The sequence below is a fragment of the Electrophorus electricus genome, chromosome 11 (genome assembly GCF_013358815.1).
Source record: "Electrophorus electricus isolate fEleEle1 chromosome 11, fEleEle1.pri, whole genome shotgun sequence".
In the NCBI taxonomy this organism is placed as follows: Eukaryota; Metazoa; Chordata; class Actinopteri; order Gymnotiformes; family Gymnotidae; genus Electrophorus; species Electrophorus electricus.
This window is the reverse complement of record NC_049545.1, coordinates 13,907,501-13,920,984: the sequence shown is the minus strand read 5'-3', so window position 1 is coordinate 13,920,984 and position 13,484 is coordinate 13,907,501. Positions and strand designations below refer to the sequence as shown.

The following is a 13,484-nucleotide window of genomic DNA, read 5'->3' as shown; positions in this document are numbered from 1 at the left end:
ACAGGCAAGCTGGAAAATGGTGGTAATTGGTAACATCTCTGGGGCCCAGTGTGCAAGGAGCATTATGGTGACTGGTATGACCTGCACTGAATGGTGCTCTGGTCATCATCCACTCACAGCAGGTTCAGTGAACGCTGCATTGTCATATGACATGCTGTTTGCAGCAAGAGCTCTTTTTTTGCTTTTAAATGGATTGCTACTATAATCAGTGCATCCATTAAGAGATGAGAGCTGGAAAGAGTCAAGCTTCTTAGGGACATTGTTCAATAGGCCATCCTGTTTGAAACTTTGGACCAGTCATTGGATGTTAAAAAAAGAAGCAGCACACTAGGAGTGATGACAGAAAGGCAGCAGAGTTTGTTACCTTGTTTGAGCTATGAGGAGTGTGGAATCCCCAACTGAATATAGTCTATTTGTATAGAAGCTCTCAGAAACTACCATATACTGTTAGAAACCTGATGCTTGCACTCAATCAAAGCCCATTTTTATCAGGTAGGAAGTAACGTACAGGATGGATAATGGCTGAGGATGCAGATTTGAGAAGGTCAAGGCCTAACTGTGTAGTCTTGAAATAAAGATGAACCTGTTACTAAACAGGTTGACAGTGCATCAGAAACAAGCTTTGCTAATCATGTGGTGGGGCTAGGCTGTTTCTTACTCACACGGTCTCTCTGACTCAAATGACCTTTTGTACAGTGTTAGAACACAGAATTCAAGCCCCATTATACACACAGAATTGTTAATACTACTAAATACTGTGATTATTACAACAGAAACCATTCACAACTCAGGCTTGTTTCACAGGGTATCAGAAGAAAAAAAGAAAAGAAGTAAGACTCAGTTCCAAAACTGGCTAAGCATTTATTGATAACTGAATTACATTTCTCTTTTATACACATTTCATAAATGATACAGGAGTTTACATTTTTATTTTTTATAATCTTTCAACATCACAGCATCTGAGGCCAATGTGTGAGGGAAAAAAAAAAATCTTGAAATGAAGAAAAAGATCTGAATGGGAACATGACATCCTGCTTCACTTACACTTGATGGATCTTAATTCTCATGTTGAGTGTGCGTAAAAAAAAAAATGTAAAAAAGTATGCACATTTCTTAAACCAACTTCACGTGAAGGGGAGGCTTTGTGAAGAGACGGAGAGGTATCTGCGAGAGAAGAGGAGAGCGGGGGTGGGGGGTGGACAGTGTGGATGGACATTCACACAGGGGCCGTCTTTGAGGACCAATAGGTAGGAAAAGCTGTATAAAGCCCCAGACAACCAAGAGCCTGCAATCTCTGGAATTATTATTATTTTGGATCATTTAATATAATTTCCCCTTGTAAACATACATTCATGCAACACCCGCTTTAGAATAAGTTCCATATATTAGATATACTCTTGTAAAAAACAAACAGACAAAAAAAAAACAACCCAAAAAACAAAACCTCAAGCCAACAAATGATTACCCTGAAAAGATACAAAGTAAAAATGATCAACGGTGATACTGAAGTGAGTGACGATGCCTTTGGTAGCCTCACAATCGTCAGGCTGTTGCGGGTGATGAGACGGGAGTGTTTTCTGACTGTGCGTGCGTCTGCAGTTGAGGATTTATGACATGACATAATGACATGAGGTGAGGCGCGGGGGCGAGGGTGCATGGGCCATGAGATGAGATCGATTCGTGCTAATTGACTAGGCCCAGAATGGAATCACTCCCTAGTGAATCCTTTGATTTTCACTTGGACTAAATGGTGACACACAAACACTTTCTCTGCCTGCCTCTATTTAAAAAACGCAACCCAAAAAAGAAAGAAATCCAAACCACACATCAATCCTCTTTTACTGTGACCAAATCCATCATCCACACTTTAGATAATGACAGGTAATGACAATCTCCACAGAAGTTCAGGCCTTGGTGAGTCTGCATCTGCAGTGGCTTCAAATCCAGAGCTTACATCATAGCCCAGCCCCACGCGGAGGAGTGCAGTCTCAACCTCGACTAGCGTCTCCCGTGGCTGGCCTGACCACAGAGACGACTCAAACCGCAGGCAGCAAACTGCAGCCTCATCAAGGCAGCTGGGTAGGAGAATTCGCCCTTTAGGAGGTCAGTAAGATAACGACTCTGGATGTTAATGCACCACTCTAATCTGCAGCATTTAAAATCCAGAGGCCAGCATGGAGTAATAAGCTTTGGGATGCCACTTCGGGTGACAGGCAGATAGGGTATGTCTTGTATCAGTGAGTGTGTTTGAACAAGTGTTGGGCGAGCTGATGGGGCGGTGCTGAACACAAAACCTCATACATCACAATCCTCTAAAGGCGCTATAATGCATACAAACTGGTGGAACACACAAGAGAGGTACATCTTATGCAAGCGTGTAATACAGCGATCCACCAAATGCATTGCAAAGCGAAAGGCCGAGTTCATGAACTAAAATGGAACATGATTCGAGCACCTCGTCGTGAAGAGACACGATCAGAATGGTTCTTAGCACCCGAGACAGAAATGCAGCTGAGCAGTGGATGCGTTCGGGCTTAGTCCTGAACTCCCATCTTTCCGTCCGGTGCTTTAGAACTAGTGTGGCACTACAGACAAGAGGATGCGACAGCCACGTGTTACAGCATGTTGTGGATGGGTGGGAGAAACCCACTATGATGTACTATATTACATGGTTCTCTCCATGGACCACTAGATTCTTGGCGTACTGAGGAGGATACGTGTGGCCAAAAAAACCCCCAAACAAACATGCGAGATTCGTCACGCACTCGGGGCCCGGATTTCATCGCCTGTGTTTCCTTTTCTCTTCCTTTTCTTAAGAAAAAGTGGTTGTGTGTCACATGTCTGTTTTGCTGAGGTGCTGAAGCCGAGAAAGAAGAACAGCAGAGCCGTGTCCAGCCAGCTGCACCGGGTGCTGGGAGGCACTGTGGGTAACGTAGTTTTGCGTAGCTTGGAAAGCGCAGTGCAGGAAACGAAGAGAGACAACCCTCTAAATTGTACTGGGCAATCCTCTACTGAATTTTCGGTTGCAAAGCAGACGAGCGCATGTTAGTGGATGTTCGTTGCGTACTTCATGCCACCAGTTTCAGCCGGCATCAAGCAAACGTCATGTGCGTGTTGGAATTATGTAGTCACATTAATAGCTACATGTATGAGAAAGAGACCTGACTTGATACAGTGATGAACAGCTTCAACACTGAAGACACTGGCCTTATGTTAAAGTGATGACTGAAATGATGGTAAAGGGAGTAACTCCTCCACCGAGAAACAAAAAGTTGATTCTAGTTATTCTTTTTTTCCACCCACCATAACAAATATAATATGGCTTTTAAAATAAAAAGTGCCAAAATTATTTCTCTTTTACCCTTTTTTTTTCAATAATTAATAAATTTTTTTGTTGTTGTTGTTTTGGAATAATAGGACACACAGTGATGTTTAGCCAGTAGATTTCTGGTCTGCAGGCTGGAACAGGTCTGCACAGGAAATGATGCTCGTCATGTGACCCCTGCTCCTCTCACACACATAGCAGCAGTGTGGTCTCACCCCTGGTCCAGCTCTTGTATCGTCACAGCAGACAGTTGTCCGTGATGTTAAAGGCGGGCTTGGAGGGGGGACGTGTACGGGAGGCGTGGCAGCAGTCGGGAGGTCCCAGCCACTAAGGGACTGAGGAGGAAGGAGGGATGGAGAGAAGGGGGCCCGAGCCCAATACTCCCTGTACGTAGGGGGCGGACTAAGCGCCGCTGCAGCTAAATGTCCACGTTAACACGTCCAGTGCTGGGGAAAAAAAAGCACAGGGTCTTTCTTCCCTGCACCAGACAGGTTTACAACTTCCCTGTAAAAAGAAAAGTTTGCCCAAGAGCTGAACAGTGTTCTTAGGTTTTAGAGGTGCTTAACCACAGAGCCTGTGTGTATGTGTGTGTGTGTTTGTCTTTTTTTTGTTGTTTATTTGTGTTTTTTTTAATGTCCCATGCAGAGAGTGGGGTCACTGTCCCTTGGAGGCTGTCCAAAGCCAGATGTCATTTCCTGTTAGGCAGCAGGAGCTTCCTGTGGACTGCAGCAGTTCTGTCTGGGCCCTTGTGGGCTTATCAGAGCTCAAAGGTCTGCAGGCACAACTAGAGCCAGAGGCGTATCAGGATCTTTCTTCTCTTTTGATTGCGTTCCCTCCCCATCTCCTTTGACACGGGGTGACTACTCAGTTTTCAAAACCAAAACAAAACACCTAAAAACAATAATAATTAAAAGGCTCCAACATTTCATCTGGAGATGGTTCTGTCAGAGACAGAGAGTGAGGGAGAGGGAGGGAGAGAGAGACAGAGAGAGAGAGAGAGGGGTGGCAAAAGTATTATGGACAGAGAGAAGGAAGGAGAAATAGAGAGAGAGTGAGACAAGGAGGAAGGGGAGGAGGGAGTCTTTCACTCTTCCCATCAGTCTTTGCTGCTGTTGATTTGCTGGACAGGGAGGTGCAGTTGGAGAGGATCTCTCAGACGTTTCAGGTCCAACTCCGCCTGAAAGGAAGAGAAAGCCAGAGGCGAAAGGGGAGAGATGAGAGGGATTGGGAAGGAGAAACAGTGTCTCGGGAAGAGGGGGTGTTATTTTTAAATAAAGAGGTAAGGGCATTTGTGCATGTGCATGTGTGTGTGTGTGTGTGTGTGTGTGCATACCTCAGCAATAGCGTCCTTCAGTTGGTTATACTTTTCGATGTCAAAGCGTGTCCTCTTCACCCCCTTGTGGAAAAACAGCAAGTACTGTCTGTCTCTGGCATCGGGGTAGATGTACTCCTGCGCGTGGAACCCAACGGAAGAAACAAAGAGTTACAGGTCAGACAGAACACAAGCCGGGATACCTCGGTGGTGGCCTCTTTACTCTTACGGGGAACCTGAGACAACAAAGTTTAAGTCAGTCTAGGGAAACCCAATGCACTCGTATACAGGACACAGTGAGCAAGGGCGTTACTAAAGGAGGACCTGGTTGCTTAAAGCAGCAAGCAGGTCACATGAAAGCAGTCCCCGAAACAGTTTATGCTCCACAGAGCGGGTCCCCCACATGGAGGCAGCCATCCAAGCCACTAGGTGGCAGTATAAAGGCTGTTCATAATGCGAAGAAGAATCAGTTGAAGAAATGACTTATTGCTCCTTTAAAGGAGAAGTCTGACCACACAGGCTGAACATGGACAGTGACAAGGGCAAGAAGCTCTGATTAGCATAATTCTCTTATGCTATGAACGTTTGGTAACGGCCATTTTGGGCATTTCGGCGACGTACCTGGCGCGTGAGCACAAAGTAGGCATACATGGCCATGGCTGTGCCGTAGGTGATGAAGTAGGTGACAGGCTCCATGATATCCCACGAGTACTCCCACCAGGTGAGGCGCGCCAGCACGCCGAACTGAGTGGCCATGTAGGCCATGCCCCCCCACAGCACCCATGTGGTCCTGCGCTCCGCCTTTCTGCTTAGCTCCTCCTTCACCTGGGGCGGGACGGTGGACCAGGGGAGGGACTTAGTGCTCTGAGCCGGTCAGCTGGGCACAGCGTTACAAGTGTGACCAGCGCGTGCGCGTTCTAAACAGACACTGGCTGGTTGCTTGTTCCACACCCAGGCTTATGTTTTAATGATGAGACGCTGGCTTGCTTTAAGTGGAACAGAAGATTATAAAAAGCACAAAAAACATGAAAGTTTTTACCGTGGTTAAAGGAAAATTCTTTGCTAATGTCATTTGCCAGTAATTGGGAATTACAAATGACAATTTAATAAAGCAAGTCTTAGTTTTAAATTTGTTGTTCATATGAGGCATTAGTGATTTACATCGTGGCTCAGTGGCATGAAATGCATCATTATCATTTGCCCAGTCACAGTTGCCAACCTGTTCACAAATTTCACAGATTGCAAATTGCTTATGGGCCTCATAAAAACAGCGCAAAGCCTGGCAAATGGAACCTTTTCCAGTGGGCGGAGCTGGGAGTTGAGGTCCTCCAGTCGACTAATGAGCTCTCTCTCTTTGGTGAGTTGGTGCTCCTCTATGTGCAGGGTGGTGTAGAGCTGCTGCACCAGGAACTTGACGTCGTTCAGCCGCTCAGCTTCCTCGTGTGGCATCAGCTCTAACACGCACATGCACACACGTACGTACATACGCGCGCGCGCGCACACACACACACACACAGGCACAGAGTTATTAACTACAAAAAAAAAAAAAAAAAAAAAAAAAAAAAAAAAAAAAAAGATCCGTCACTTCCCACTAGTCCACCCGAGTTTTAATGCAACACTAAACTCTCACCTCTTCTGGGCGGACGCACCAGATGGGTAGTGTCATTTATGACCAGCTTAAAGTCATCCAGCAGTAGAATGTCGATCCCCGTGGAGGAGGCTATCCTCTCTCCATCTACGTACAGAAACAAAAGGGTGGTCTAGGCACGGGGGGGGGGGGCAACTGTAGCTCCTGCCACATCCGTGGAAGCTCTTCTCAGCACTTCTAACACATCGCTGCTAGTGCCGCATAAGGGTGCTCATCATGAAATGAAACATTTTCCGATTTGGCTATGAGCACGGCTCCCATAATCTGCTCTCCAAAGTTCGCAGAGGCTCAAGGGCCTCTTACTGTTGCGTAACCATGACTGCAGAATTGTCCAGGACGCCACATTTGCCATGCGATGAAATCCACCCTAACGGCCTCGAAGGCATGTGAGCAGCAGTAGAGCAGTTTATCACACCACGCGTGCATACTCATTTGGTAGAGCTCACTGGGAGGTAAAAATGTTGGTGGTACAGAAATCACCTTGTGTAGGCCCATTTGTGTGTGTGTGTTTGTAGGGGTGTGTGTGCGCAGGTGTGTACTTGTAGAGTAGATGGCGACTCGGTCGATGCCCCGGTCCTCAGTCTGTAGCTGCTGTAGGAAGATGCCCACACTGTCACTGAGGGGCTTCAGAGTGAACTGGCACCGCTCCCGCCGTGACGGCAGCCTCGCAGAGATTACCGGCAGACCGTTCTGATACACCACAGTCACCTCTGACCACACACACACACACACACACTTTGTTAGATCCCTCCAAAAATCACAAAGTCATACACCCACCTTTGCTTGTTTGTTAGTATGGTCTTTTAAGGTTGAGCCTCAACTTGCGCCATTAAGAACAGAACAGACCTCTAAACTTCAGACTGTCAATCTCCAACGTTCACTCCGGCTGCTGAAAGTAACTGAGCTCCCCAGATTCACGGTTGAACGCAGCTGCTCTTTTGGGGTGGTCTGGAGGGGGTCCAACTTACGGCCGCCAAAAGGGGGCAGTGTTGCAGTGCCAGTCTTGGAGACGGAACATTTCATTTCGAGTCTCCTTAAGAAAGGAGAAGCAATTCGTCCGGCTACCGCAATGGTGGAAGTGGCCCATGTCTCCGTCTACGGGCACGCACACATTCTAAGAGCTACGAGGCCTTTTATGTGCCGAGGATTGTCTGATCAGGTGGACGGCACAAAGGCCAGGGGCAGCATGGCGCTCATCATGGGCAGCCCATTTGGTGATCAATCATCCAGGGAGCTCTAGTCTGCAGATTACTGTCTCTAAAACCAGATGACTCGTAGCCAGTTCTTTATAATCTGTCAGCAGATGGACAGTTGGACAAAATAACACCCTCCCCCCCCAACCCCCTCATCCCCGACCCAATTTCAAGATCTGCATCAAGTCTCAATCAAGCCTCAATGGAAAGTGCGAAGCTGAAGAATTCTAATGAGCAGATGTAGCTAGCAATGTGCCTGTGATTCTTCTTGCTGTGCAACAACTTGCAGCTGCAGATGACACTTGTTAATACGACTCAACCAATACATATGGCGTGCGCACTTTTGAGGGCCACTATCCTTCCCAGTGTCTTATTCATATGCGGCAGGTGTGTGCAGTGCCTTAGTTTAAAGAATATGCTTTAAAAACAACAGGTTCAACTGAAGAAAATCTTGTCTGATAATTTGAATAATCCTCAATCAGGTCCATCTCATGTGAGCAGGAACTAAAAGTGTTTGCTCTAACCCTGATCTGAACTGCCCAAACTAGTTCCGTCACATTTGCATTTTCCAAGATAACACAGACGCACAACTTAAGCAGGTCTGTCAAAGGAATTCAATTTGCCTGAGATACACTTTATGATTGAATAACTCTGCAATAGGGAATACCAGTCTGCTTCACAGCTTCTCCTTTCATGGGCTTCCTTCATTCTTTAATAAAATAAACACTAAAAGGGTTGGACAAACAGTGGCTGCACTGCTTGCTGTATCAATGCAGTGTACGCCTGGGTGACCTGGGTGACCTCTCTGTTTAACTTTACGTTTTTTCCCCTTGAGGCATCTGGGGGTGTTGAAAGCTGCTCTGTCACTGCTGCCTCGCAAAAACACAGGTGCTGCACATGTTAGTGGCTGGGTGGTTCTCATTTTCCATTTAATCAAGGGGTTTAAAACATGGTCCAGTGTCAAGTTTTGAAAACGTCTGAGAGATCATAATTTGACTGAGATTAATAATAAAAGTGCACTGCCTTATACACTTGATTTAATTAGAGAAGTCATTGTGTAATGTATCTGGTAATGTGTTTTAAAATATATTAAAATAAAACAACTTTAAAAATCCTTTTTCAATGAGAAGAATATAGTACAAAAACCATTCATAGAAAAAAGGATCTTAAATTGATGCAAAGTAGTCTGAATAAGAACAAAAACAATAAAGGTAAAAAAGATAAACAGTTTTAAGATGGCATTTCTCTGATAATCTTGCCAATTGTGGAGGCCCTAATACAATACGTAATAAGTTATAAGGTTTAAAACGTTTGTGTATTTTCTGCCAGAAGGGCTGAACAACTGTACATTTCCAGAAGATATCATTATTTGTCAAGAACACATATATATTTGCTTGTTTCTCCATATCCTCTCCAACAATTAGAGCCAATATTTTTCCAGCAAAATTCCCTCCATCCTGATGTTGACTGCCACCAAACAGCACAGTTTCTTTCCCATTCATCTTTGGATATGGTTAAATTTCCTTCTTGCTCCCATTTTTAAAAAATATGGTCAAATCTAGAGGACATAACCCTACTGTTAGGGTGCAATATGCAGTTGTCCCTTTAGTGGCCCACATTTTATATCCATTATCCATTGTATTTAGTATTAACTTTGTTTCAAATAACCACCATTTAAGAATTATTTGAACATTTTTTAGATTACATGTCTTGGTAATCCCACATACTAAACATTTTATTGATCCATGGGTTGTCAATATCTGTAAGGTGTATTCACAAGGCTTTATCAGCTATCAATCCCTGAATTTGGATTTCAGTTGTCAATCATAATTGTCAACGATCTTTCCACTGTGCAAGATATTTAGGATTACATCAACCTACTCTAAACTGGGCTGCTATATAGTAATACTTAAAGCATAAGAGGTCTTTTATCTTGACACAAATATCTAGAAATATGTTTCGCACTTATTGAATTTACCAAGACCTTTAGGATTCTTTAGCAAAAGGGAGAATTGCTCCCAAATATTTTATTTGTTTTCCATTCCAGATCATATTTAATGTTGTGGGGCATCATAATTAAAAATTTGAGCTTGTGTTTTTTTGCAAATTAATTTGATAACCTGAGAGGGACTCAAAGGGATCACATCAGAGCTGGGAAGCTCATATGAGAATATATATATATATATATATATATATATATATATATATATATATATATATATATATATATATATATATATATATATTATATATATATATAAAAACAAACCTGCTATCTGTATTCCCTTCAGATTACTATTCTGTTTCATCAGTTGGCTGACTGGTTACTGGTTCTGTACAGTGATATTGATCCTTGCAGATGATCTGTCATAGAAATGTAATTATTCTTATGGAGTCCTCATGAAATCCAAATGATATTAGTATCAATATAAGTATCTGCCTCCCAAAAACCAGTTTGATCAAGGTAAAATGTGGCTTGAGGATTTCCATTCATGAAATGGGTCCGTATGATCCACATTCCAGTATATATTTCACTTCTTTCAGAATGAAATTATGGCCTCCCTCCAGCAGGGTGGAATTTCCCCCTTCATCATCACCAAATTAAATGTGGCCCATGAGCCTGGAGTTAATATTTATCATACCATTCTGAAGAGAATCCATCCGGGCCCAGGGATTTATTTGTTGTTCAAGGATGGGGCAGTTTAGTATATCTGCTCCAGAGAGCACCTTCATGTTGATCATTCAGATGTATTGTTGGAGTTATTGAGGAATGGTCATAGATATCAATATACCCCTGAGTCATGATCTTATCAATGTCCCACTATTCTGTGTCTAGCCTTTACAAAACAGAAGAAATAATCTATTCTGGAGTTGCCTGCGTATGGGTAAAAATAATATGTGTAATCACAGGCTGTAGGAAAACACTCTCTCCATACATCTGAGTCATTAACTCTCCTAACTCTTGGTGGAGGATGGTAACTGCAAGGTTTTATATATCCAAGCCCCAGATTAAGATGTATATTTAGATATAAATATTTAATAAATATTTCTGTAGTCTTATGTGCCGTTATTGTCACTCCCCGGAGGGGTATGTTTAGAGAATACTACTGCCTCGATTTTCCCTCTTCTTAGAATTGTTGGCAGTTGCTGAGATATGGTCATAACTGACAGTTTTATCACATTTATTTATCGACACCTTGCTACCACCTGATTTTAAAGATGATGGAAAGATATTAAGGTAATAAATGGCATGTTGACTGGATGTAAAAGCTGTGTGTTGATTGTAAAGCGTCCTTGGGGCGCTGAAAAAAGTGCTATATAAGTGTATCTTCATTCATTCCTGCATAAATGCTCTGCTTCCAGGTCGTCAGATTCCTGTAAAAAAGACTATGTGGACTGGTTATATCCTTACGTTTTGTAGGGATTTTGGAAGATTTAACTGGATTCGGTATCCCGTTTACGCTAAAAGACATTATTTTAATTTGATCTGGTTAGAGCTGAGTGTGCTCTCTCTATTTACAAATTCGTTGAGGGATCTAAATCTAGCTGACACTTCAACAGACCCTCCAGGAAGGTTTCCATGCTAGAATTCCCTTGGGAGCCCTTGGGTACTCCATAAACTCTGAGATTTTGGTGTCTGGAACAAGCTTCTTGCTCCGTTAGCCGAGAGCCAGGCTGTATCTGCAGCTCTAGCAGTTCTGGCTCAGCTGCTGTGTATTCTGGATTTGCATCCACGCCTGTACATTGTGTGTTTCGGCATCATCTAGCCTCTGATTTGACTTCTTTTTTTAAACTTTTGTCACTTAGTTGTTGCTGGTTGTATTTTCTGTATTCTTCATCTCGCTCCAGTTGTCATGGTTAACTCTGGTTTCCAGTAGGCCTCCGCCACTGTTTCCATCATCCAGCTTGTTTTTGTCCGACTTGAGCATTTTTCTTCGGTTTTCTGTCCCTGTTACTTTTATCTTTTTTTTTTGGGGGGGGGGGGGGGGGGGGGGGGGGTGCCGGTGGAACGTCTCACTCGAGCAGCCATTCTCTGGACAGTGAATGTCTTAAAGAGTGTTTCAGCTCGTTTGCGTGCCACAGTACCGGCCATTCCATGATTCCCCTGCATTCCCCTATTGCTGGCGTTTGAGCTCCCTGCCTTGGAGAGAAAATTGGAAGCGATGACTGAATTATCATATTAATAAGGAATTATACAGAGCCAATAACGCGCTTAAACAGCTTCAGAAGTTTTTATTGCTCTTATTTCATTACGGAAAGTGACCCAAAATGAAATGATCTCTATGAACCCCTTGCCTGGTCAGGCATTTCTTAGCATCTCCAGTGGGCATCACTCTCTGTGATTGGAACAGTCTGTCCGCTGTGAGTCATGGTCCTACGCTGCTTGCTGCAGGGCTGGTGTTTCCTGAGGGCTGCGCTCTGCCATCGCCCCACAGCTCAGTTAGAGCCCCCATTACGCTTAATGAGATCTAAATTTAGGGCACTGTGTTTTTAGTACTGAGCTCTGAGGGGTAAACTATGGCTGTCTCAAAAGTCTCCTCAAAAAGAGGTTACGTAGGGACTGTCAGGCTCGGCAAGGTTGCGCACCTATTCTAATACTCTACCTGCGTGAAGACCTGTGCCCATGGATCGGCGTGGCCGCCTGCAATACGCTCGGTTTCACGTCCATTCGCTCCTGGCAGCTAATATTGCGCTCGTGGATCGGTCTGCTGCTCTGTATTGGCATCACCTCCACCTCGCACTTGTCCTCCTACGTCTCCGTTTATCCTGCCCTTTTGTGTCCTTCACTGGTGGGTGCCTGATTTTCTTCCCTCTACCTTTCTCCTACGGCTGCCTCTGGAAGCTGCTCTTTGGCACTGCTGCTGCACTTCCCATCTGAACGAGTGAACCCACTGTGCGCTGGTTTCAATGGGGGCCGCCCTACGGGATTTGCCTAATGTGTGTCTTGCTGTGTGCGGTCTGACCCACCCACTCGTCCAGCCAGAATTAACACTTTTAGGAAACGGAAACTGGGGGGGGTTGTCTCAACTGAAATGGTTAAAAAAAGTGGCCTTAGAAGTACCTTACCCACAATGCACTATGAAATAAGCATCAAGCACTGTTCATCATTATACATGGTCCGACTCATTATATGGGGTCATTCTGCAGTTTCTAGTCTACTGGAGTATCTTGCTGTTAACGTTTTATTTAAAATACTCCTATTTATATGTAGCATTATCCAAAATAGTTCTGTCTTATAATTATCTTGCAGATACACAAAGGCTGCATAATTTACTGCAGGCTTGTTGAGTTGCTGATGAATACTAATGATTGGTTTTACATGATTGGTTGAGGTGGTCATGTCTTGTTTTCTGTGAAATGTGCTTTCTGTCTGACGCACGTTTGTCCAAGGGTTTTCATGTTTTCCGGTATTAGTGACTGTATGCTTGTGCTAAATGTTTAGGTAAGAGTAGAGCAGTTTTCCACTACTCAGAATGAGTCTGCCTGGGTCATGGCTTATTGGCCTACAAATAAACAGCAGCCTGATTTATTCAGCCCAGCTTTCGTTCTCTTTCCCTCTCCATCATTCCCTCTCTCAGACACTTTTACACTCACCTTCTGAAGCTGCAGGTGAGCACAGCAGTCTCTGAGCAGGCCATGTGGGGGTTCCCAACCAACCCTGCAGAGACAGAGACACAACAAGGCCTTAACGTAACTGTTATCAACTGTTTTCTGTATTGAACTGTAAAAGCTGCCAGTGGACCAAATAATATGTGTGTGTGTGTGTGTGTGTGTGTGTGTGTGTGTGTGTGTGTGTGTGTGTGTGTGTTGACCTGTCCAGTCCTGTACCCTCAAGAGAACATTTTTCCAAACAGAGCCTAAAGGTTTATTTTACTCACACAAACATACACAGAAAGAAAGAAAGGACAGACAGACAGAGAGAGAGAGACAGACCTTGGTCATGTTACCTAAAGTAAAATACTGTTAGTCACAATATAATTTCTGAGAAAGCTAACTCAAACATTT

The 13,484-nt window shown here is 44.0% G+C and overlaps 1 protein-coding gene across 1 annotated transcript in view; it reads right to left on the bottom strand.

Annotated features, from left to right (window-relative positions):
- Nucleotides 1-837: 837 nt before the first annotated feature.
- The window catches only part of mcu (mitochondrial calcium uniporter), a 50,619-nt gene continuing 37,972 nt past the window's right edge, over nt 838-13,484 (bottom strand). The window contains exons 3-9 of the mRNA XM_027022975.2: nt 13,074-13,137; nt 6,825-6,995; nt 6,268-6,372; nt 5,931-6,091; nt 5,259-5,462; nt 4,659-4,775; nt 838-4,502 (exon numbers count right to left, since the gene is read on the bottom strand). Coding sequence (XP_026878776.2) covers nt 4,422-4,502; nt 4,659-4,775; nt 5,259-5,462; nt 5,931-6,091; nt 6,268-6,372; nt 6,825-6,995; nt 13,074-13,137 — 903 coding nt within the window. The 3' untranslated portion in view covers nt 838-4,421. The remainder of the gene's footprint in view (nt 4,503-4,658; nt 4,776-5,258; nt 5,463-5,930; nt 6,092-6,267; nt 6,373-6,824; nt 6,996-13,073; nt 13,138-13,484) is intronic.